General features: G+C 56.2%; 9 protein-coding genes across 9 annotated transcripts; 7 read left to right on the forward strand and 2 right to left on the reverse strand.

Annotated features, from left to right (window-relative positions):
- Positions 1-283: 283 nt before the first annotated feature.
- L226DRAFT_569717 (mitochondrial import inner membrane translocase subunit tim23) lies at positions 284-1,169 on the forward strand (the record flags this gene model as incomplete). The annotated part of the gene is made up of 4 exons (XM_067684341.1): positions 284-545; positions 714-857; positions 915-1,025; positions 1,087-1,169. 4 exons carry the CDS (start codon positions 284-286, stop codon positions 1,167-1,169), a joined length of 600 nt encoding a protein of 199 aa, XP_067537027.1.
- An 86-nt stretch (positions 1,170-1,255) lies between these two features.
- Positions 1,256-3,004, forward strand: L226DRAFT_377192 (uncharacterized protein). Its single transcript, XM_067674363.1, has 6 exons — positions 1,256-1,620; positions 1,693-1,976; positions 2,034-2,171; positions 2,233-2,484; positions 2,533-2,639; positions 2,703-3,004. Exons 1-6 carry the CDS (start codon positions 1,618-1,620, stop codon positions 2,798-2,800), a joined length of 882 nt encoding a protein of 293 aa, XP_067537028.1. The 5' UTR covers positions 1,256-1,617; the 3' UTR covers positions 2,801-3,004.
- A 448-nt stretch (positions 3,005-3,452) lies between these two features.
- On the forward strand, positions 3,453-4,249 carry L226DRAFT_533568 (uncharacterized protein). The gene is made up of 2 exons (XM_067680481.1): positions 3,453-3,731; positions 3,792-4,249. The coding sequence occupies exons 1-2, from the start codon at positions 3,674-3,676 to the stop codon at positions 3,965-3,967; spliced, it is 234 nt and encodes a 77-aa protein (XP_067537029.1). The 5' UTR covers positions 3,453-3,673; the 3' UTR covers positions 3,968-4,249.
- Positions 4,250-4,598: 349 nt separating this feature from the next.
- On the forward strand, positions 4,599-5,870 carry L226DRAFT_460196 (uncharacterized protein; the record flags this gene model as incomplete). Its single annotated transcript, XM_067675575.1, has 6 exons — positions 4,599-4,691; positions 4,742-4,789; positions 4,853-5,049; positions 5,107-5,404; positions 5,470-5,617; positions 5,677-5,870. The coding sequence occupies 6 exons, from the start codon at positions 4,599-4,601 to the stop codon at positions 5,868-5,870; spliced, it is 978 nt and encodes a 325-aa protein (XP_067537030.1).
- Positions 5,871-6,284: 414 nt separating this feature from the next.
- On the forward strand, positions 6,285-8,676 carry L226DRAFT_533569 (uncharacterized protein). The gene is made up of 10 exons (XM_067680482.1): positions 6,285-6,426; positions 6,477-6,617; positions 6,675-6,731; positions 6,786-7,059; positions 7,114-7,191; positions 7,282-7,416; positions 7,485-7,553; positions 7,641-7,770; positions 7,833-8,040; positions 8,217-8,676. The coding sequence occupies exons 1-10, from the start codon at positions 6,395-6,397 to the stop codon at positions 8,431-8,433; spliced, it is 1,341 nt and encodes a 446-aa protein (XP_067537031.1). The 5' UTR covers positions 6,285-6,394; the 3' UTR covers positions 8,434-8,676.
- Positions 8,672-10,240, reverse strand: L226DRAFT_505843 (uncharacterized protein). The gene is made up of 5 exons (XM_067678050.1): positions 9,824-10,240; positions 9,429-9,769; positions 9,143-9,363; positions 8,954-9,089; positions 8,672-8,898 (listed from the first exon to the last, which is right to left on the reverse strand). Exons 1-5 carry the CDS (start codon positions 10,164-10,166, stop codon positions 8,758-8,760), a joined length of 1,182 nt encoding a protein of 393 aa, XP_067537032.1. The 5' UTR covers positions 10,167-10,240; the 3' UTR covers positions 8,672-8,757.
- Positions 10,241-10,286: 46 nt separating this feature from the next.
- L226DRAFT_533571 (dynein intermediate chain) lies at positions 10,287-13,021 on the forward strand. The gene is made up of 10 exons (XM_067680483.1): positions 10,287-10,484; positions 10,543-10,814; positions 10,873-10,942; positions 11,000-11,195; positions 11,251-11,395; positions 11,447-11,543; positions 11,599-11,721; positions 11,770-12,027; positions 12,079-12,552; positions 12,614-13,021. Exons 1-10 carry the CDS (start codon positions 10,377-10,379, stop codon positions 12,863-12,865), a joined length of 1,995 nt encoding a protein of 664 aa, XP_067537033.1. The 5' UTR covers positions 10,287-10,376; the 3' UTR covers positions 12,866-13,021.
- A 68-nt stretch (positions 13,022-13,089) lies between these two features.
- On the forward strand, positions 13,090-15,462 carry L226DRAFT_533572 (PLP-dependent transferase). Its single transcript, XM_067680484.1, has 13 exons — positions 13,090-13,383; positions 13,440-13,450; positions 13,514-13,522; positions 13,575-13,605; positions 13,662-13,817; positions 13,880-13,959; positions 14,011-14,147; positions 14,200-14,261; positions 14,318-14,464; positions 14,514-14,566; positions 14,621-14,958; positions 15,017-15,035; positions 15,110-15,462. Exons 1-13 carry the CDS (start codon positions 13,222-13,224, stop codon positions 15,213-15,215), a joined length of 1,311 nt encoding a protein of 436 aa, XP_067537034.1. The 5' UTR covers positions 13,090-13,221; the 3' UTR covers positions 15,216-15,462.
- Positions 15,463-15,683: 221 nt separating this feature from the next.
- L226DRAFT_484183 (sulfite reductase subunit beta) lies at positions 15,684-20,553 on the reverse strand. The gene is made up of 7 exons (XM_067677047.1): positions 20,447-20,553; positions 17,382-20,383; positions 17,134-17,329; positions 16,826-17,085; positions 16,202-16,770; positions 16,058-16,147; positions 15,684-16,002 (listed from the first exon to the last, which is right to left on the reverse strand). The coding sequence occupies exons 2-7, from the start codon at positions 20,345-20,347 to the stop codon at positions 15,806-15,808; spliced, it is 4,278 nt and encodes a 1,425-aa protein (XP_067537035.1). The 5' UTR covers positions 20,348-20,383; positions 20,447-20,553; the 3' UTR covers positions 15,684-15,805.
- Positions 20,554-20,556: the final 3 nt, after the last annotated feature.

The following is a 20,556-nucleotide window of genomic DNA, read 5'->3' on the forward strand; positions in this document are numbered from 1 at the left end:
TTCACGGAGATGTCAGATTATCAGGCAGGAGGTAATCTGTCAGGGCATCCTCACGTTGCCGGAGCAAAGGCAAACCCAGATGGATCGTTCAGCGAGGTTAAAGCGGCGGAGGAAACCGCGAGCGCCATTTTTTGACGCCCAGGAGCCACGAGGGTAGGCTGAGGTAAGCGCCACCTGCGATGACCGACTTCCAGCGAGGCGTGGCTTTTCCTTCAGTGTTCTCACTCACTTCGCGTTCCTCCTTACTGCGCCCTGTACTCTATCCTCGTCAGCATTGACCACGATGGCCGGCTCAGCAGACAAGGTCGACTACTCGTTGCTCAAGGACGATAAAATGGGTGACGAGCCCACTTCGGGCACCGACCTCCTCCTCGGCTCCTTCGATCCGTCAAAACTTCATCCACTGGCTGGCATAGAAGACAAGCTCGACTATCTGCTTTTGGATGATGACAAAACGACCGAACTACCGGGAGCTGGGACTGCAATTCCTTCACGGGGCTGGAGTGACGACTTGTGTTATGGCACGGGAACGATGTACCTCAGTGGTTCGTACTCTATTTCGGCTTTCACAACCGTGCTCCCTTCCATCATCGTTCTGCTTCGAAGTCGAGGCGTGTACGATCATGCTAGTATGACCGCACGTCACTCGACTTCGTCACACCTTATCTCCTCTTATTGTTTTGTGTCATCACATGCTCACGCCATCTCACCAGGACTCGCCCTTGGCGGCGTATGGGGACTGCGCGAGGGCGCACGAAGACCCCTGGCGGTGTCCAATGCTCGTCTAAGGATCAACAGCATCCTGAACTCGGTCACCCGCCGAGGGACTTTCATAGGAAACTCCGCCGGCTGTCTCGGTACGAACTCGTCCGCCTCTGACGTCTATCGCTTGCAAACTGATCGCCGTCCTCCAGCTCTCGTCTACAATGCATTTAATTCCTCAATAGACCAATTCCGGGGTGTACACGACACCTACGGGAGTATGGCTGCCGGGGCACTTACCGGCGCTTTATATAAGTCAACTGGTGCGCCTTCTTGATTTGCTTCTCCGCGACCATTCGTTCTTATTGTCTTTCGACGTTCTAGCCGGTGTGAAACCTGCGCTTGCCGCGGCAACGTTCATCTCAGGGCTTGCTGGGGTCTGGAGTTATGTTAAGCGGAGCATCTAGTATATTTCCTGTATAATTTACCGTACGCTAATCGCCAGTGAGTCATCGTCCCCGCTTTCCATCCATACTCGCGACTGTCTGCTGTTAAGTTTAGACGACCTCCCGCCTCGGTCGTGGCCATTCAGTTGGTGCCAGCGTCATTGACTTGACATAACCTCTTGAGACCTCGGTCCCTGGAACCGGAAGAACTCTGCATCGATCAGTCCTGGCAAGATTTCCACCTCTCCCCAGTATTTATGTCCGTGTCTGGATGTGGCCAAGCCGCTCCCTCCGTGTGCTCACGCACCGGGATCTCCTGGAGCCTCCTTGAATGACCGGTCTGGCCGTGGACGCCCGCGCGACTCTTCCCTAGAGCGCTGCCAGTGTCCGACAGTCTCAAAAGACGGCCAGTACGCGACGTCGTTTCGGGGAGTCCCCGCAGGACCAGTCTCCCCACTGCAATACTCGCATGGTGCGTATGCTCTCCTGTTCTGGCCCTTCAGCACGTGTCAATTGAGCGTTGCACCGTGCCTGTGACGTTCAGCTTGCCGATTCGCTCCACCTCGACCAATGCGCCTCCTCGGGGGTCCTTGCAAGCGGGCATGTTAACTCCCATGTGCATACGGTATCGCCGAAGGATCGGAGCAAGCTCTCGATCAATTTCCTCAGTGGCAGTAGTCCGCGTGCGGCGGCAGATCCATACCCCAGACACCACCACTCCTCCCCTCTGTCCAGTCGTGCTCGCGGTGTGAATCGACCAGATACATCTCGGAACAATGCCGACGATGTTGAGGTGGCCGCAGCAGACGCCTCCGACGACCACACAAGGTGCTGTGTCGATCTCGCTATCTGCCATGTTCATGAAATTGATGATTATGCGCATAGGACGTACCGCCTAGACATTGTACAGCATCCAGACCGCACTGCAGAATTTGGAGCGTCGACTCTCACGCGACTCCCTCTCGCGCCCCCTTTGATAGCGCAGCTCGTCATGCGTGACTCGGCGGGACGGACAATCATAGAGTGAGTAGGCTTAGAGGCGCTTGAGGTTAATCGTTATCGGCTCAAAATTTCCGCCTTCCAGTGAGCTCGAGCTGCCGTTCTTGGTCGCCCAATTGTCTTTGCTCACCTCGGATGGATCCGCGCCCATGGACTACGTTACGGACGGTGAGGGCCGAAGCACCCGCGAAAGGCTACTTTACGGCAATCTGGTCTCGTCCCCGCATCTCCTCCGCAACTTGCAAGGCCGGAGAGGGGTTTACTTTATGTTCCCCGACGTCGGCATCAGGCAGAGAGGCCGTTTCGTATTGAAAGTCACGTTGATCAAGTTGCCCCGGTGCGTGTGCTGCCGACTACACATCGAGCGACGCTCACAATGCATCAGGATGGATGACCCATCTGCTCTGGCTCACCATGGAGGGGGCACAATTGTAACGGAGACACGGTCTCTGCCGTTCGACGTCTATCCACTCCGTGATTATGTCGCACCTGGTGAATTGCTGTTATACGTCTAGACAGGGCTATCACACTGACAGCGCCCCTTGTCTCACACAGCACAAACACCATTGACGCAGTATTTCCTGCAACAGGGTGCCCGAATGTACGCTTTTGCTGCTCAGATTCGATTTGCCCGCGGTCCCACACTGAGTTGATCATCCCCCATCAAGGATCCCGCCTCCTCCCCGCGTTCTCTAACCTTCGTAACCCTCGAAAACAAAACGCTGAACCTGCATGATGTCACTTTTTACGAGAACGGCATGACATGACCTGTTTGTACCCGTCGACCGATCCCGGGACCTGTTTCTTCTGGAAGCGCGCTCGCTCACTGCTTCGATATCGTTCCCCCACATCATATTGCTTTCTTCGTGATATGTTCCCGACTGTTCCTCATTCGTTCTACACTAATACCATTGAACACGGTCCACGCGAGTCATCTGTTATAACGAGATCGTCTTTGTCGTATAGAGTAATGCTGTACCACCATTAGGCTTGAAATGAGTGAAGTATCCTTGTCCTGAAAATGTGGTCGTTCTGAGCGTTTAAGGGCACCGTACCCGGACTTAGTAGATATCCGGTCGGGATACTTCAGCTGGGTCCTTCGATAACAGCCGTGCCGAGTTCGTGTTCCCAACGCCGGTACCTTGAGGCATGTTGAATGCATGTTGAACGCGTGCATTAAGCGACTGGCTTTGTGAGAAGCGCCCTGGAAGCTGTACGGACGCTCCGGCCACTTCGCCACAGCGACCGAGAATTTCTGCGGTAACACAGCCCTGCTGCTGCGCGTTCACATTCCGCAGGCTCTGTGCCCCTTCTCTGCAACGTACAGGCTCCATTTTCGAGGCAGATGGGGCAGTGAGCGAGGAGATTGGTCAGAGTATGGATGTAAGAAGGGCCCGCTGCTCGGGGAGCGTGTCCTGGCGCCTGCAGTGCTGGGCGGTGTCACGTGCATTGTGGCCCGACTATTATAAGCTCTGGTGCATCGCAGCGAAGGCCCTTCTCGCATACACCCCTCTCGCACTACCATCATGTCGGCTAAGGACTACTACGGCGGTGCCCCTCAGCAGCAGTACTACCCTCCACAGGGTGAGTTCATACCACAACCTGCATGGCGAGCGGTGTCGTTAAATGACGTTATTGTGTCAGGTCCTCCTCCCGGTCAGGGCGGTTACTACCCCGGGCCACAGCAGCCACAGCAGGCCTATGGCGCCCAGCCCTACGGTGGGCAGCCCGGATACGGCCAACCCTATCAGCCCCAGCCTCCCCCACAGACCGTCTATGTGTGCGTAGGGTTCGTACTTGGACGCGGAGAAGCGCGCTGACGGCACCGTTCTTTGACATGGCAGACAACAACAAGACAAGGGTGGAGGAGGTGACGGATGCATGGCGTGTCTAGCTGGAATGTGTTTGTGCTGCTGTGCTGAAGGTACGTCTCATAGCCTGACGGATAGCTCGGGAGCTGACGGGAGTGGCGATTGCGGGGTGTAGAACTGTGCTGCGACTGCTTGTTCTGAGGGTCGTACGAGGAGCTTGCGGCGCAAGCGTTCGTTTGAGGTTTCTGGGATCCTGCGTTCCCTTCTCTGTATGTCCGTTTATGTAAACTAGGACACCTCACGTTTTTCTACACGACTGCATGGCTCTGTCTGGGTCTGGATTTTTACCAAGTTACTTGGATTGAGGTCATGGCTGTGGTGTGAAATGAGCACCGACAAGCTTACAGTAAGAGGGATAAGTCCGGATAAGTAATTGCATAAAGGGCGGTCGGCGGCGAGAGCTATCTCGGCCGTGGGCGGGGCTCTGGGCGGACACAAAATGGCGGGCTGTGATTTGTCGGGAGAGGGATCCGGATTGTCCCGCGCGAGGCGAGTGGAGGAGAGACGCCCGGCAGGCTTGCCTCTCGAATATCCGCGTCGACGACGACCGACTTGTGCTCATCCCAGGCTCTTCCTCAAAATGCTTGCCAGGCTCCCTGCGGGTGCCCTGAAGAACGTCGCCGCCCTCTCTGGGGCCCGCTCGACGTCCCTCAACGCCGCACGCTCTCTCCCGGTGCGTCTTCTCTCCATCCTCCTCCGGTGACGCGCTAACGACTCGAACAGCGTGTCCGTTTTGCCTCCTCCTCCGCCTCCTCCTCTTCCGCGTTCGAGGTACGAACATGTCGTTCCTGTTGTTCTCCGCTTCCGTTCTGAATGTGGATCCGCGGTTCGTAGTCTTTCACCAACTCTCGCGCGACCTTGGCCTCCGCGACCCTGTTGACCGTCGGCTCCATCGCGTGGTACGCAAACCTCTACGGCACTCTCCCCTTCATTGGCGAGGTACACGCCAACTCTCCCGCCGAGGAGGGCCTCCACCCGGCGCAGTATCCATGGTCTCACGCAGGATGGTTGGACTCCTTTGACCATGCCAGGTAGCTATCCTCTCCTCCCGTCACATCCGCCCGCGCGTATCTGATGCGCTGGCCCAGCATTCGGAGAGGATACCAGGTTTACCGCGAGGTTTGCGCTGCGTGCCACTCTCTGGACCGCATTGCCTGGCGCAATCTTGTCGGTGTCTCCCATACCGTCGATGAGGTCAAGGCTATGGCCGAGGAGGTCGAGTATGAGGATGGCCCCAACGACCAGGGTGAAATGTTTACTCGCCCGGGCAAGCTTTCCGACTACCTCCCTCCGCCCTACCCCAACGAGGAGGCCGCCCGTGCGAGCAACCAGGGTGCGCTTCCCCCCGACCTGAGTTTGATCGTCAAGGCTCGTCACGGTGGTGCGGTACGTCCTCTAGTATTCCCCTTGTGTTAATTACTTGGTAGCTCATATGTCATGTCCTGGCGCAGGACTACATCTTCTCTCTCCTCACTGGTTACAGGGACCCCCCTGCTGGCTTCGAGATCCGTGAGGGCATGAACTACAACCCCTACTTCCCTGGCAACGCCATCTCCATGGCTCGTGTCCTGTTCGACGGCCTCGTCGAGTATGATGACGGTGAGCGCAAATGCGGAGCCAGATAGTATGCGCGACTGATGGCTTCTTTTGCGATCCAGGTACTCCCGCCACCACTTCACAGATGGCCAAGGACGTTGTTACGTTCTTGAACTGGGCAGCGGAGCCCGAGCACGACGAGCGCAAGAAGGCCGGTCTCAAGGCTGTCATCTTGTTCTCCGCTTTGACCGCTATCTCGCTCTACGTCAAGCGCCACAAGTGGACGGTCATCAAGACGAGGAAGATTCGTGAGTAGTCTCTGTTATGTCCCTTTCTGGAGTAATGTATTGACGTTTTTCCAGAGTACAACCCGCCTTCGTCGCACTGAAAGCTACAGTAGAGTACAGAACCTGCCTGGAAGTCGTTTGGGACGTCCCTGTGCATAGTCGAGTTCTAATCGGACCGTTCATTCCGCTTAGTGTCATGTCGTGCACTGCGCAGGACGCCCGGCGATGCCTATGTTCTAAACCAGTAATGTCACGTAATGGACCTACACATCGCCGGTATGGTTGTAATTGGAAAGAGAGAGAGCGTGCCGGTGTCACCGTAAATCGCGAACAAGGGCTTGAAGTTACTAAACAAGTGGCTGGTCACCATAAATAATTTGAAACAAACTCTTCCGGGCTACCAAAAACGTCGTGTCAAACCCTCCGACCCCGGCTGTCGTGCTCTTGGACTAGGCACTACTCCCTCCTACCCAACCAACGTCGTCCTCGCCTGTGGTCTCAACTCATACACATCTCATCTGTGGACACAATCCCCTATATCTCCCAAGCACCAATGTCGTCCGAGAGCTGGCCGCCACAACTCAAGTAACGCAGGCATCCCGAGCCGCTGGCGTAGTGCTTACCGAATGCTGTAGGGAATGGGTCGCGAAATGTCTAGGCCAAATGACAGACGCAAATCGTGCCGAAGCTCAGGCAGAGTTGAAACAGGTGATAGCTGACTCTTTCGCCGCCAAGACGCTGTGGACTACGGACTGGGCTGGGGTACAATTGAAAAGGTATGTGTCCCATCTCGGAGTGCTATTGACGGTTTACGGCTAAGAGACGGTCTGGAGTTTGCTACCCAAACCCCCTCCTATTTTGACATCCGCGAGCCACCTGAAGAGAAAGTTGTAAGTACCTCCATAAGGCGTATGCATGTTTGATCGGTCCAAGCCACAGTGCAGAAATGACTATAGCCCTGCAAGCAATAAGAAGACTAAGAAGACTTCCATCTCTAAGGCGTCACCTTCGAGTGCGTTGGATCCGGATGAACTAGCTGCGCTGAACCGTAGGGCCGCACGCTTCCAACGAGAACATGAGATTGAACGGCAGAAGAATTGGCGTCAAACGAACAACCACACTCCCTCTTCCTCGCACGGTCACCTTAACTCACATCTCTACAAATCTCGTTCCGGGACGCCTGCAACGTATGACGGGGATGAGCCCGAGGCAAACTCGGTCTGTCTCCCGCCATATGCCGCGTTCTGCCGCGACTGTACTGACAAGGGACAGAATGTGCCCAACTGGGACCGCTTCACTATTGTTGGGACCTCAACTGAGATCTTCAAGGACTACTTGCGCTTGACATCGGTGCGTTCTTACTCCCATGTGTTCGCATCGGTTGTTGTGCGGGGTCTGTACGTGTTGAAGGATCTGACTGACCCCCTGTGCCCTCGGTAGGAACCGAAACCGGAGCAAATCCGGCCGTACCATGTCCTGCAAGAGACTCTGAATCAGCTCAAGAAGAAGTGGCGCGAGAAAGCAACATACAATTGGATATGTAGCCAATTCAAGAGTTTACGGCAAGACCTCACCGTGCGCCTCTCTATGTTTTGTCGGCGGGCGTGTTGACAGCGGATTCGCACATTATTGTCATCGTACAGGTGCAGCGCATCAAGAACGAGTTTACCGTGACAGTCTATGAGATTCATGCCCGTATGGCGCTTGAAGTGGTACGTGCGCACTTCTGTTCTCTTCCGATGTGCCCTTCCAGACGGTGCTGATTGGTGCTGACGTGCGTGGCGGAATTGTATCGGCAGGGCGACATGGTCGAATACAACCAGTGTCAAGCAATGCTGCGTAACCTTTACGAGCTCGGCATTCCCGGGAAAGTGGAAGAGTTCACCGCTTACCGGATACTGATGCTGCTGCATGGTCGCAATCGGAGTGGTAAGCCCACGGTCGCCCTCCGACCTTTTGTATGGGTGCTGATATTGATCCATGCCTATCAGACTTGAATCTATACGTAGGTCAGCTAACAGAACGACAGAAATCCGACCCTGCTGTGCGACATGCGCTCTTCGTCCAGCGCGCGGTGGCGATGGGAAACTATCATGCTCTCTTTGACTTGTACTTGAATGCTCCCAACATGGGAGCGTACATCATGGATCACTTCATCGACAGGGAGCGGATACGTGCACTCATGGTCATGACAAAAGCGTGAGTACCTCTAATCTGTCCACGTACTCTTTGCGGCCTTCCTACTGCTTGCCTGTTCCGCGAGTCTTCCATTCTTACGCATCTTTCCGTTTGCTCCCTTCTTTCCGCTCGGATGTACAAAGCGCTGATGCTGACCACAACTTATGCCGTTGGGTATGAACTCAACCGACCCACAGGTACCGGACACTGCAGCTGTCTTTCATACAGAACGAGCTCGCTTTCGAAACACTCGCTTCTACTCGCGAGTTCCTTGCGGAACACCGTGCGGCCTTCTTCCAGAACCCGAACAGCCCTGACACGGAGAAGGTGCTCGAGTGCAAGCCCGCCGGCGCACCGCTCGCCTCCGTTTTCGAGGAGAAGTACCGGAGAGTACAGATCAAGGGCGCTGTATGATGCGTAACTGATTGTTGTTGCGGACGTGGAGGGGCTTTCGTTCTTTCTGTTTGTCACTTCCTCGCCACCACTGCCGCCAGCCAGCCCGCCTTCCAGTCATGCTGTTTTCTTGGCTTGTTCATCATCAGTTATTCGGTATATCCCTTCGTCATGGATTCATGTCTCGTCTGGTAAATACCTTATCGTTGCGTCATGCTATCACCGCTGTATGCTATGTTAAACCTAGTTGAACGCAGTTGGCCTTTCTCAATGTCTCGATTAATACGGCCCAGGAGCCAGTGATCTAATAACAAGCGACAGGTATTTATGCATCAAGACCACCATCTAGTCACGCATCCGTGCGGGGATGAATCGCCGTAAGACAACATCCCGAACGGAGTAGAGTGCAAGACAAGCGGGGGAAGAGAGGAGGTCGGCTGACACCCGAGACTGGGCGGGGATCGTCACGTATGTCAAGATCAACGTCTATAAACCCGTCAGTCGCAGCCCTGGAGGACAATAGAGGATTGAGGGCACAAACCTTCTGTACTTGAGCGTTAACGCGGTTGATCGTACTCAACCAGGACCAAGAGAACGTGTCTGAGTTTGGGAGGTTGAACGGAGATGACTCTTTGTCGGCAGGGTCCTCGTAGACGGGAATCACGACGACGGCGAATCTGATGAAGGAGTCTTTCATTACAGTGCTTGAGGGTAGGTCTAGAAAACGTACTCGGCATGGTGGAAGACAGGGCCACGCTTGTAGAGGAGCAAGTCGACACAGAACTTGATGCCGCCCTTGACTACCCACCCCAAAGAGCGATAATAGTGATATGCTGCGTAGTTCACGAGGAAAATATTGTCGCAACGATTGGCGTATACTGGTAGGTCGACAGGTATGCAATGGACCTCTTGGAATGATTGCCATATTCGCCGGAGATCCATCGGTTCACGCTAGCAGGTTCAATGCGAGAAGTATCAGACAAAGAGTGTATATTCGCTCCGAAAACAACTAGTACCGTATGAGGATCGAGTACAGTCAAACAATCGAGATTCCAGACGAGGAAGAACGCCTCTTGTAGGGTCAACTGGAGGTGCTCGACATTCTCGAGGGGTTCCAGTTCCTCGACGACTTCGTCTGGGTGCTTCTCTGGAGGGCCTTCAGGCAGTGAGGAAATTTCGGAGGATTGATGTGGTTTCCATGTTGCACCAGAAGGAATGAAGGCCGGCGCAGCTTCACGACCTTCTGCGAAGGCGGCCTCTGCTTCTGCAGCTGCCCGGGCGATGGCAGCCGCACGGTCCATCTTGAATTGCTTGCGTTCTGCTCTGCGCTTTTCTCGGACTTCCTCAGAGGTCATGTCTAGCAGCACACCTATGAGTACTCGTTGTAAAATCGTATCGCTACAACACGCACATTTCCCGGCAGCCTTCCTGGCATTAACTTGTCTCGCAAGCCATGACGGCTCGCTCCTCGAGAGGTCACCCTTTCCGAAAAACCCCCTTCGCCAGAGAATCATCGAGTCCTTCTCATTCGTTACCCATACCGAACGTGTCGCAGGATCAAACACGCCTTCGCAGTGTGGATTCTCTAGTCGTGTGTTTGTCCCAAAAAGGCCGAGGACATGACCGATTCTGCTGCGAGACTCGGGAGCGGAGAAGACGAGCGGGAGAGGGTGCGCGTAGATCCTGTTGTTCTCCGCACGGCGCCCGCCGCCCTTCGGCGAGCCTTTCTGTCGACTTGGTGTAATGAGAGACATGTATACAAGCCGAGCTATGAGGCCTGAACTAAGCGCGAGCAAAGTGAGATGGGAGTCAGAAGCAGAGAGGCGCGTCGTGACCTTTTTGGGCGACGCGTTTCAGCAGCGCACAACGCGCCTTGGTTTCCTACTTGCACCCACTCCTCTGCTGATTCATCTTTTACTGGTCTTGCTCGTCTTATACCCTGCTTGGACTAAGTTGAATCCATAATGTCCGAGAAGAGAAGAGCAGAGATCGAAGCCAAGAGAGCAAAACTTGCGGAATTGCGCAAGGCGAGAGCGGACAGGCAGAAGGAGGCGGATCGGCGGCTTTCTGAGGTACGTGCCCTTATGCTCGATGGTTTCGAGGCATTGATTCTACGGAAACGTGTCGCAGAGTACGGGTCCAAGCACCGCCGCGCGCCGAGACGTTGACGACCTCGTGAACGTGCTCATTGGGTCGAGCAGTCGAGTCGACAGTGCCGTAGACACTCCCATCTCGTCCACACCTGGCACCCCTGCACTTGGACAGCCCATATCACTTCCTGGACCATCTTCCATACTCTCCGGACGCTTGAGCAGACAAAGCGATGCGGCATCGGACAGGTATAGTCTTGGGACGACACTCATCCAGTCGCAGAATGGTGCGACGGAGAATGTCATTGAGCGGTGCGTGCCGACTATGCTGTCAGTGATTCATTGGGCTGATCCATACGTACCCTGTTAGCGAAATGACGCCGCGCATCGTCCCAGACCTAATCGACATCGAGCAGGAGCTCTTTGAGTTGCCACAGAAGGTTCGTGTTCGTGTTTGAGCCAGTCTACTGATATGCTTATATATTGCAATGTCACAGGAACGCGTCATCTATAACAAGGAGGTCCAGACTATGGAGATTGAGACGGAGCCGACTCCAGGCACGACTGAAGAAGAGATTCGGGAACGGATACTGCGCGAAAGGGAAGTCGCAGAGGCGGAGCGATTAGCACACGAGCAAGAGCTGGAGGCGGAGAGCAAGCAATTGGACGAGGAGATTGCACAGGAAATCAGAGGTGTGGCCGTACTCTACCGGTATGGTTGCAAGACTGGCGCTGAAACGACGTGTAGAAATGACGGAGGAAGAGAAGCTCAGTATTTTTGCCGCGCCGGAGTTCCTTGACTTCGTGGAGCAGTCGACTAAAATCATCCAGCGGGCACTGAATGATAACTACGACTACATCCGTGACTACACCATTGGTGCGGAGAGCGGAACGTGAGCCTCGTTGTGTTTGAACATTCGTTTGAAAGCTGACCCATATTTCAGGGAGGCGTCGGAAGGGAGGATCAAGTGTGTATGCTCTTTCTACGATGAGCGGTATGGCAAGAATCGATCGATCACCGACATCGACTGGTCGCCGAAGGTCAGCACGAGTGCGGTGCGCTCCAAGATCCGTACGTATACTGAAAATGTGACAGTATCCGGAGCTCAGTTGCGCGTCGTACAACAAGAACCCAGCCGCGCTGAACGAGCCGGACGGTATTGTCGCTGTATGGAACCTCCACCTACTTGAGCGACCAGAGTTTGTCTTCCATTCACAGGTAAGAGATATTCCGATAGCATTATACGACACGATTGACGCGTCGCAGTCAGACGTGCTCTCAGTTACATTCTCGCCATTCCACTCGAACCTAATCTTTGGCGGTACCTACTCCGGCCAAATTTTGCTCTGGGATACGCGGTCGAAACACCTTCCAGTTCTGAAGACGCCGCTGTCTGCTGCTGGCCATACACATCCTGTGTATGCGATGCAGATGGTAGGAACGCAGAACGCGCACAATCTGATCACGAGCAGTACAGATGGCACCGTGTGTAGTTGGTTGGTTGACATGCTCGCACAACCTCAGGTGGGAACTACATCAGACATGCTTTGACTTATTGCTCACCAGACCTTGTAGGAAACGCTCGAGCTAGTGCATGCCGGTCACAACAAGACAAGCGAAGTGGCAATTACAGCGCTGAACTTCCCGGATAACGAGACTACGACCTTCTGCGTGGGGACAGAGGAAGGAAACGTCTACCAAGCGAACCGCTACGACCGGGCGGGCGCGAAGGCAGGCTTAAATCCGTACGACGTGTATAAGGGACACTCCGGGCCTGTCATGGGGTTGCACTTCCATCCGCTCGTGGGGCCGGTCGACTTCTCAGACCTGTTCCTGTCGTGCTCTGTCGACTGGACTGTCAAACTTTGGCGAGCAAAGTCGCTGGCGAAGCCGTCGACAACGGTGAACCACGTAGCGCCGCTATACTCGTTCGACGAGGCCGATGACTATGTTTACGACGTGAAGTGGCACCCAACACACCCGGCGGTGTTTGGTACGGTGGATGGTGCTGGGAAGTTCGACCTGTGGAACCTTAACCATGACACGGAGGTACGTGTTGATTGCCGAGGTGCACCCCTGGTTGTCAGAATAGCTCATGCCCTGTTTTCAGGTCCCCGTTGTGTCCACGAGTGTTGGATCCGGACGGGCTCTCAATAAGCTGCGTTGGGAACGGAAGGATGGCCGGCGGGCAGCATTGGGTGGCAGCGACGGCAGGCTCTATATTTACGACATCGGAGACATGGCGCTGCCAAGGGAGTCTGAGTGGACAGACATGCAGCGCACGATAGCAGGCATCATAGGCGGCGGAGGGCAGACGAATGGGGTTGCAGATGACTCCGCGCGGATAGTTGCAGGTCGCTGAGGGGTGCGGTGGATGGATGCTTCAGCCGAGGTTCGATTGTGTATATACCCCGAGGATAGCATGTGGTAGGTCTTCTGTAATGGAGTTGGACGCGGTTGTCGGGCATGTCCCACAGCAGAGGCTAACTTTGAACGCACGAGCTGTGGTTGGCGGGGGGCGTAGACGCGTGCGGGAAATGGTGATCCGTCGCATCGCGGAAGAGGAGGCTGTCGGGTCTCCGTTCTTGTGATCTGCGTGCTTGTTGTGCACGGCCCGTACGACGACGTTGTCTGCTATTCTCGAGGACCGTTGTTGACGCAGAGAGCGAGATAATAGCTCAGCAGCGTCGAGCAGGACGGAGTCAGGTGACGGATCAAATGCTTTCTCGCACGTCTTTCAGCGTTTCTCGCACACGCGCTCGTCTTTCTCTGTCCTCTTCTGCTCTTCCCCTCCCAGCTCCCTCTCTCTGTCTCCGCGTCCGCCCACTCTCCCTCGCTACACCAAGACAGCGTTCGTCTGCCATGTCCACCTTTAAGCAGGTACGCGCGATCCCAAGATCTCCCTCGCTTACGGAGTACTGATAACTCGTCTGTAGGAGCCGCACAAGTGAGCAACCGCCGCGGTTATTCTTGTCCGTAACTGACCTTCCGCTTCGCGACCCCTACGAAGGCTGCTAGTGTACGTATACCTCTCATCGGTACTCTCGCGCTGCTGTTAACGTTTCTTGAAGCATCCCGGGGCCTATCGAGGTTACCGATGAGGTACGTACTTCTCTCCCTGCCGAGTCCACGGAGTGCCCGCTCATCGCCCATCGCAGGTTCTCTACGCCAATGCACACCCCTCGATGTCTCATGTCTCCGCCGACTTCATTCCCGTCTTTGGGGACTGTATCCGCATGCTCAGGGAGCTGCTATTCACCCAGGACGCCCAGCCGTTCATCATCGCAGGCTCTGGTACTCTCGGATGGGATCAGGTACGTGTCATCCTCACGCATGGCCATATGCACGCCGGAACTTAGAGCGGCCCGGTGGTCAGGTCGCTGCCAACCTCGTTGAGCCCGGCGAGAACGCGCTTGTCCTCAACAGCGGCTACTTCGGCGATAGTTTCTCCGACTGGTAAGCCTGGATGTGCGCTTCGATCTGGCTAGACGTTGACCGGTGCAATAGCCTACGCACCTACGGTGCAAAGGTAGACGAAATCGTCGCGCCATTTGGTGATGCAGTCGCGCTTTCGGACCTCGAGGCCGCGTTAAAGCAGAAAAAGTACAAGGTGGTCACTTTCACGCATGTCGACACCTCAACGGGTTTGTATCGTCTGTGCCTATACTGTGATTGCTGTACTGAGCATGCTTGCAGGTGTCCTCTCTGACGCGAAGGGCATTGCAGCTGCCGTCAAGAAGGTCTCTCCGGATACACTGGTATGTTGTGTTGATTTGCAGGTGCATGTGGGTGTTGCTTGACATCGACGTCATAGGTCGTTGCCGACTGTGTATGCTCCGTAGCTAGCGAAGAGATCCGCTTCGACGAATGGGGGCTAGATATTGTCCTCACCGCGAGCCAGAAGGGTCTTGGCACTCCCCCCGGTCTGAGCGTACTAGTTGCAAGCCAGAAGGCTGTCAAGGTGCGGATAAGGTGCATGTACTCACAAATACCCACTCACTTTTAATTAGGTCTTTGAGACTAGGGCAACCCCGGTCACGTCCTACTACGGAAGCTGGAAGAAGTAAGCTTCGCCTCAGGCCAATGAGGCATGCATGTCAATTGATGAGCTTCATAGGTGGCTACCGATCATGAAGGCGTACGAGTCGGGCTCCGCTGCGTACTTCGCGACGCCGCCAGTGAACTTGATCTATGCCTTCAACGCGTCTCTCAGGCAAATCACGAAGCAATCACCCTCGGTTGAGGAGCGTTTCCGTCTTCATAGAGAGACAAGCGCACGCATAAAGAAGGCCGCTGAGGAGCTCGGCCTCAAGCAGCTGCCCGTGAAGCCATCGGTTGCGGCTAACGGGATGACAGCGTGCTACTTCCCCGAAGGACTTACCGCTGCGGACCTCATTCCGTCACTGGTGAAGAAGGACGTCGTGGTCGCCGCAGGCTTGCACAAAGATTACAAGCGTGAGTAGCAAACATTATCATATCACACCAACCACCACCTGACACATTCTGCCTGCAGTGAAATACTTCCGCATCGGGTACGTATCCACCGCGACTTCTCCAGATCGATGATGCCGCGAGATACTGACTGACCGGACGGTCGGCTCATCAGACACATGGGCATCTCCGCGATAGACTCTTCGCGCGGAGATGTCGACAAGGTGATCGCGGCGCTGAAGGAGAGCCTGGCAGAAGCCAAGGCTGGCAAGAACGCGTAAGTATGAAGGAAGTCGTCGTCTTGGCCGTAATAGAATGTCTCTTGAGCTCATTGTAAACTTTGTGCATCATCGTCATCATCATCCTCACCTCTCTGTCAATTCTGGATCGATCGAATGGCCTGCGAAACAAAACAAATCGGAATGGGACTTGAACGAACAGCCTGCCACAAACCTCACGGACGAGAGTGGTCGACCGCTCTATGCCCGCAGCGCGGCTCTGAGGCCACCAGGATTCCGAACGGTAAACGTAATTGTCATTCCGCAATTCATCTCAGCGAAGATTGCTGATCGTGCAGATTGCGCAGGATCGAGCCTCTTTTGGTCGTGGACTTGCTGGGCGGGGCTCCGTCGGTTGCCCGCGCCTCCCGCCAGGTGGGCTCTCGCCGTTATCTCCACCAATCACGCCGAACGCTAACTCTTGTATCTCGATCTAATGACGGCACTCAGTCAGCACTCCGACACGATCTGGCTGCCCGAAGCAAAATGATATTGGATACTATGTACGAGGAAGAGATCTGTGTCTATATACAAGTATTTGCGATGATAGAAGTACAATGGAATATCGGTACTATGCCCTATGTACGCTGTCCCTATGCCGTCACTGTGATGTCCCGGTACTGTTCCTCGCCACCCATGCGGTCGTACCACGCCTTGCCTTCGGTCGTTGGTGCGATGTATCCTGCCCTGATCACGAAGTCGCCGAAATGTTCACCTTGGTGTCGTTCCAGCGCGTAGCGCTTGATCATAGGGCGGAGGATTGCGAGGATCTCTGGCTCAGTGACAGTTTCTACGAGGTATCGTCAGGGATTGAGACGACAGACCGCACTGCAATGCTTGCTCACCTCGGTAGATCTTGTTCAACCGCTGGCCATAGTAGCCACCACCCAGGAGCATCGAGTACGTCCCGGGCGCCTTGCCAACGAAGGCGACCTCTGCAGAGGGTATCAGCAGTGCAACGGCAGCGATAGGTTCAGGACACTACGTACCAGCCAGGTATGGCCGTGCACAGCCGTTGGGACAACCAGTCATGCGCATGACAATGGAGTCATTGCGCAGTCCGCTCTCTTCGCAGATCTTCTCAACCTTGTCGACAAGGAGAGGCAAGTACCGCTCCGATTCGGCCATCGCAAGACCACACGTCGGGAACGCAACACACGCCGACGAGGACAGCCGCAGGCCGGAGTACGAGAGATTGTCGAGCTTGTACTGCGCGAGGAGGCGCTTGATCGTGGGGAGCTCCTCGGTGGGGACGTCGGAGATGATGAGGTGCTGGTTCGCGGTCATGCGGAACGTGCCCTTGTGCACCTTGGCGATCTCGCGCAGACCGGTCTTGAAGTCGCGCTCGGGCTCGTCCTGGACGCGTCCGTTCTCGATGAAGCAGGTGAAGTGGTGCCGCCCGTCTTGGCCGGTGATCCACCCAAAGTCGTCGATGTTCTTCTCGAAGGAGAAGGGCCGTGCGGGCGCAAGCTGGTACCCCAGGAGTCGCTCGACTGCGGCCTTGAAGACGTCGAGACCCATGCGGTCGATTGTGTACTTCAGACGGGCATTCTTGCGGCTGGAGCAATATGTTAGCCGCGCACGGATAAGAAGAAAGATAGCAGACAACTGACTCGGCACGGTTGCCATTGTCTCGCTGGACAAGCATGATCTTCTCGGCGACCTCAACACCCTGCTCGACAGTGCAGAAACCGAGGATGCTACCGGCTCTGGGGTAGGTCTTCTTGTTACCGTGCGTGACACCCATACCTCCTCCAGCAGTGACGTTGAAACCAGCAAGCTCGCCCTTCTCGTCGACGATGGCGATGAATCCAACGTCGTTGGCGAAGACATCAACGTCGTTGTTGGGCGGGATCGCAACCGCAACCTTGAACTGCACCGAGGCTTAGTACTGAGTCGGTTAGAAAATTATAGGACGAACCTTGCGGGGAAGATAGAACTGGCCGTAGAGAGGCTCAACGTCCTTCAGAGCATCCCCCGCAACCAGCTTCTTGTCCAACCAAATCTCATGATACGCGGTCGTCCGAGGAAGAAGGTGCTCGCTGACCCTCTTGGCGAAGTCGTACGCCTGAGCGTGCAACTTGGACAACGACGGAACAGTCGAAACGATGACATTCCTAGAGGTAGAAGTGAGCGACGTCACACAAACACATGTGCCATGATACTAACCGGTTCACATCACCACACGCAGCAAGAGTATCGAGCAATGCCCTGTTAATGTCCTGGATGGCGGACTTAAGGTGGCGTTTGATGACCCCGTGGAACTGGAACGTCTGCCGCGTCGTGATCTTGAACGTCCCACACCCGTGCTCGTCCGCAATTTGGTCCATAATCAACCACTGCTCGGGCAAACACACTCCAGCCGGCATACGCACGCGGATCATGAAGCTGTACGCGGGCTCGACGCCTTGCGCCTGTCGCTCGTCGCGGATGTCGCGGTCGTCCTGCTGGTAAATCCCGTGGAACTTCGTCAGCTGCGTGTCGCTCGGTGCAAGCGCGCCCGTGCTCGTATCCGCAAGTCCCTCCACAATCGTGCCCCGCAGGTACTGCGAGGCGACCTTGATGTGCTCGTTCGTGATCGGCTCCGGCTCGGCTTCTTTTACCTCGACGGCGTCGACACCCAAGGCCTTCCAGACGAGAGGCTCCCAAGCCTTGTAGCCTGTCTCGGGCCCGTCGGCGTCCTGGTCGTCACCAAGGCCGATGGGCACGAAGCGCGCAGCACCGAGCTGCTCGAGACGGGCGTCGAGGTCCTTGCCAGCCTTGTTGTAATAGTGCGCGTCCTCGGGCCGCGGCCAGTAGTGGCTGTCGCCCATGCCGAACACGGAGTACTTCACGCTAGTCAGGGGACGCTCGCCACGCGCCACGAGTCCGTTCAGGGTCTTCATGAACGTCCGGCCGTTCTGCGGGAACTCGCCCTGGCCGGCGACGGAAGTTACGAAGACCACCATCTCCTCCTTTGCGAGGTCCTCGACTGTGATCGAGTCCATGGTCGCCACAGAAGTCGACAGACCGCGGAGCTTGCCGCGAGTCGCCAGCCGCTTGGCGACCTTCTCCGCCTTGCCACCATCCGACGCGTACAGCACGGTCAGCGGCGGAGCGTCGATCGCGGTCAAGAGGTCGTTGTAGGCCTGGGCAGCGCGTTGCTTCCGTGCTTGCTTGAGGTTCTCGCCCAAGCTGCCAACGAGCTCGGCTGCGAGCTCGGGCTTAGAACGCACGAGTTGCGAGAGATGGTTCTGCCGGTCGAGGAATGCCTGCAGCTCGTTCTTGACCGAATCAGAGTCGAGGGAGAACGGCTCCTTGCCTTCACGTTCCTTGGTCGGGTTCCAGCGGTAGAGCGGCCAGTAGCCGGAGTCGACCGCGAGCTTGGTCTCTTTCAGAATATCCAGAGCTGGGGTGCTCTCGGAAGTGTACGGGAGGTAGGCAAGGACAACACTGGGGCCAGGGTAGCGATCTGCCTCCATCAGGGCCTGGAGGACCTGAGAGTATGACGAGTACACCGCGGTGCTGGCGACGTAGACGTCTCCATGGTTCATCGCGTACAGACCAACATCTTGCTTACGGCGGTTCGGGTCGACGGTGTTACGCGTAGAGTAAGGGGTCGTGTCGAGTATGAGTACGTTGACGTTGAGCTTAGATGCGATGGCGTGGTGGAGACCAGAGGCACCCAGGTCGTATGCCCATGCATCCGAGCCGATGATCCACCTCGAGAGAGCGGGGAGAAGGCGTCGGAGGTGGAGGATCTTTTGTGCCGCGGGGGTCGAGACTTTCTCGCTCTCAATGGCAGCGACGAGGTCGTCGCCGAGACGCTTGCTCTTGGTTCCATCATCGCGGGCCCCGAGCCACCTGCTAAGGATGGAGTGAATGTCGATGGAGACGGTAGGGTCTCGGAGCAACTCCTGCACGGCCGCGACAAGCTCCTCCCGCTCTTCTATCTCTCCCCGAGCAACACCGAGGGCAAACTCGGGAGTAGTCGCGACCTGGCCTTGAGATGCGACCTGCTCCGGAGCGTTAAGGATGTTCAGACGGTCAGGGAAAAGGTTGTTGAGCATCTTTGTGTACGCCGCTTCGTGCTTCGGAACATGAGGCGCGCTTGGGGCCGTCTGCGAGGAGGGGGAAGCACCGAGGGAGAGTCGCGACGGAGCGGACTCAGAAGCGGCCTCCTGTACCAATGCCGCAACATCGCTTTGTGTAACGGAGCGTGTATCTCCGAGAACTCCGCTCTGGACGATGGGTGCGGAGGTGAGGTCGCCTTGCTGGATCGCACTGACGACCTCCAGATAGAGAGGGGTCCACTTGATCGTCCAACGGTGGATCTGCTCCAGGACGATGACGCGGGTGACTGAAGGGGACAGTGCGCTGAGTACTGTGGAAGGCGGGAGGGGCTTGACGAGGGCGACATCGACGAAGGAGACACCGTCGATTTCATAGTTGAGGGTCGCGCGGCCAAGGGTGAAGATGACCGTATGGGGCTCTGAGGCGCCGTGCTGGGTGAGGGGCCGAAGAGGTCTGCGCACGAGGGAGACAGTGGCTATTGCGGCGGCCTGGTAGGTCTTGAGGAGAGAAGAAGGGTCGGTGGTAGGCTTTTGTTCGCTCCCGCGCGGGGACTGTTTCTCAGCGAAAAGGAATGGGGGGATACGGTCACCATCTATCTCCTCGACGGACTCTGCGCTGTCTCCTATCTCAAAGATGTGGAGCACGGCAACGGAATCGGTGAAGGCGAGCCTGGAGGCAAGGAGAGCATGGTCATGGGCTTGTTGTGCGGTTCGAGAGTAGAGGACGAAAGGTAGAGAAGACTGGAGGACGAGCGCGTCGGAGAGGTCGCCAGAGACGGCAACGTGGAAGACAGTGGGGGTGGAAGAGAGCTCCGGAAGATGGAGGAGGAGGTTGTTGAGGAGGTGTGGTTGAGCGACTGTCGTATACGAAAGCAGGCGGGCGGAGCGGTGTCGGAGGAGGGCCGCGCCTGCGTCTGCGGCGGAGGGAAGGTGGGTGACTGCGGCGTTGGTGTCTGGAGAGGCGGTCAAGGTGTCGAGGGAGGCCTTGAAAGGGTCAGGGCGCGAGGAGGAGAGTGAGTTGACGAGGACATCGGATGCGAGATAGGCAATGCGCGAAACAGCCGCAACAGAAGATGGAGACATGGTCCAGGTCAGAGACTTGGGTCAGGCTGGGTCAGACTAATGGAGCGGCAGGCATTGGTCAACGCGGTGAATTTGACATGGACGGGGAGGACGGCATACCGGGGTCAGTTGCGCTCACTGGTGGTCGCTGTGGACGATGTCGAGGACGGCGAGCAAGACGGTGGACACGGCGGGGGAGGCTGGGCTGCAAAAAAATATATTGTGTGTGA

This window comes from Lentinus tigrinus, assembly GCF_003813185.1.
Source record: "Lentinus tigrinus ALCF2SS1-7 unplaced genomic scaffold L226scaffold_8, whole genome shotgun sequence".
In the NCBI taxonomy this organism is placed as follows: Eukaryota; Fungi; Basidiomycota; class Agaricomycetes; order Polyporales; family Polyporaceae; genus Lentinus; species Lentinus tigrinus.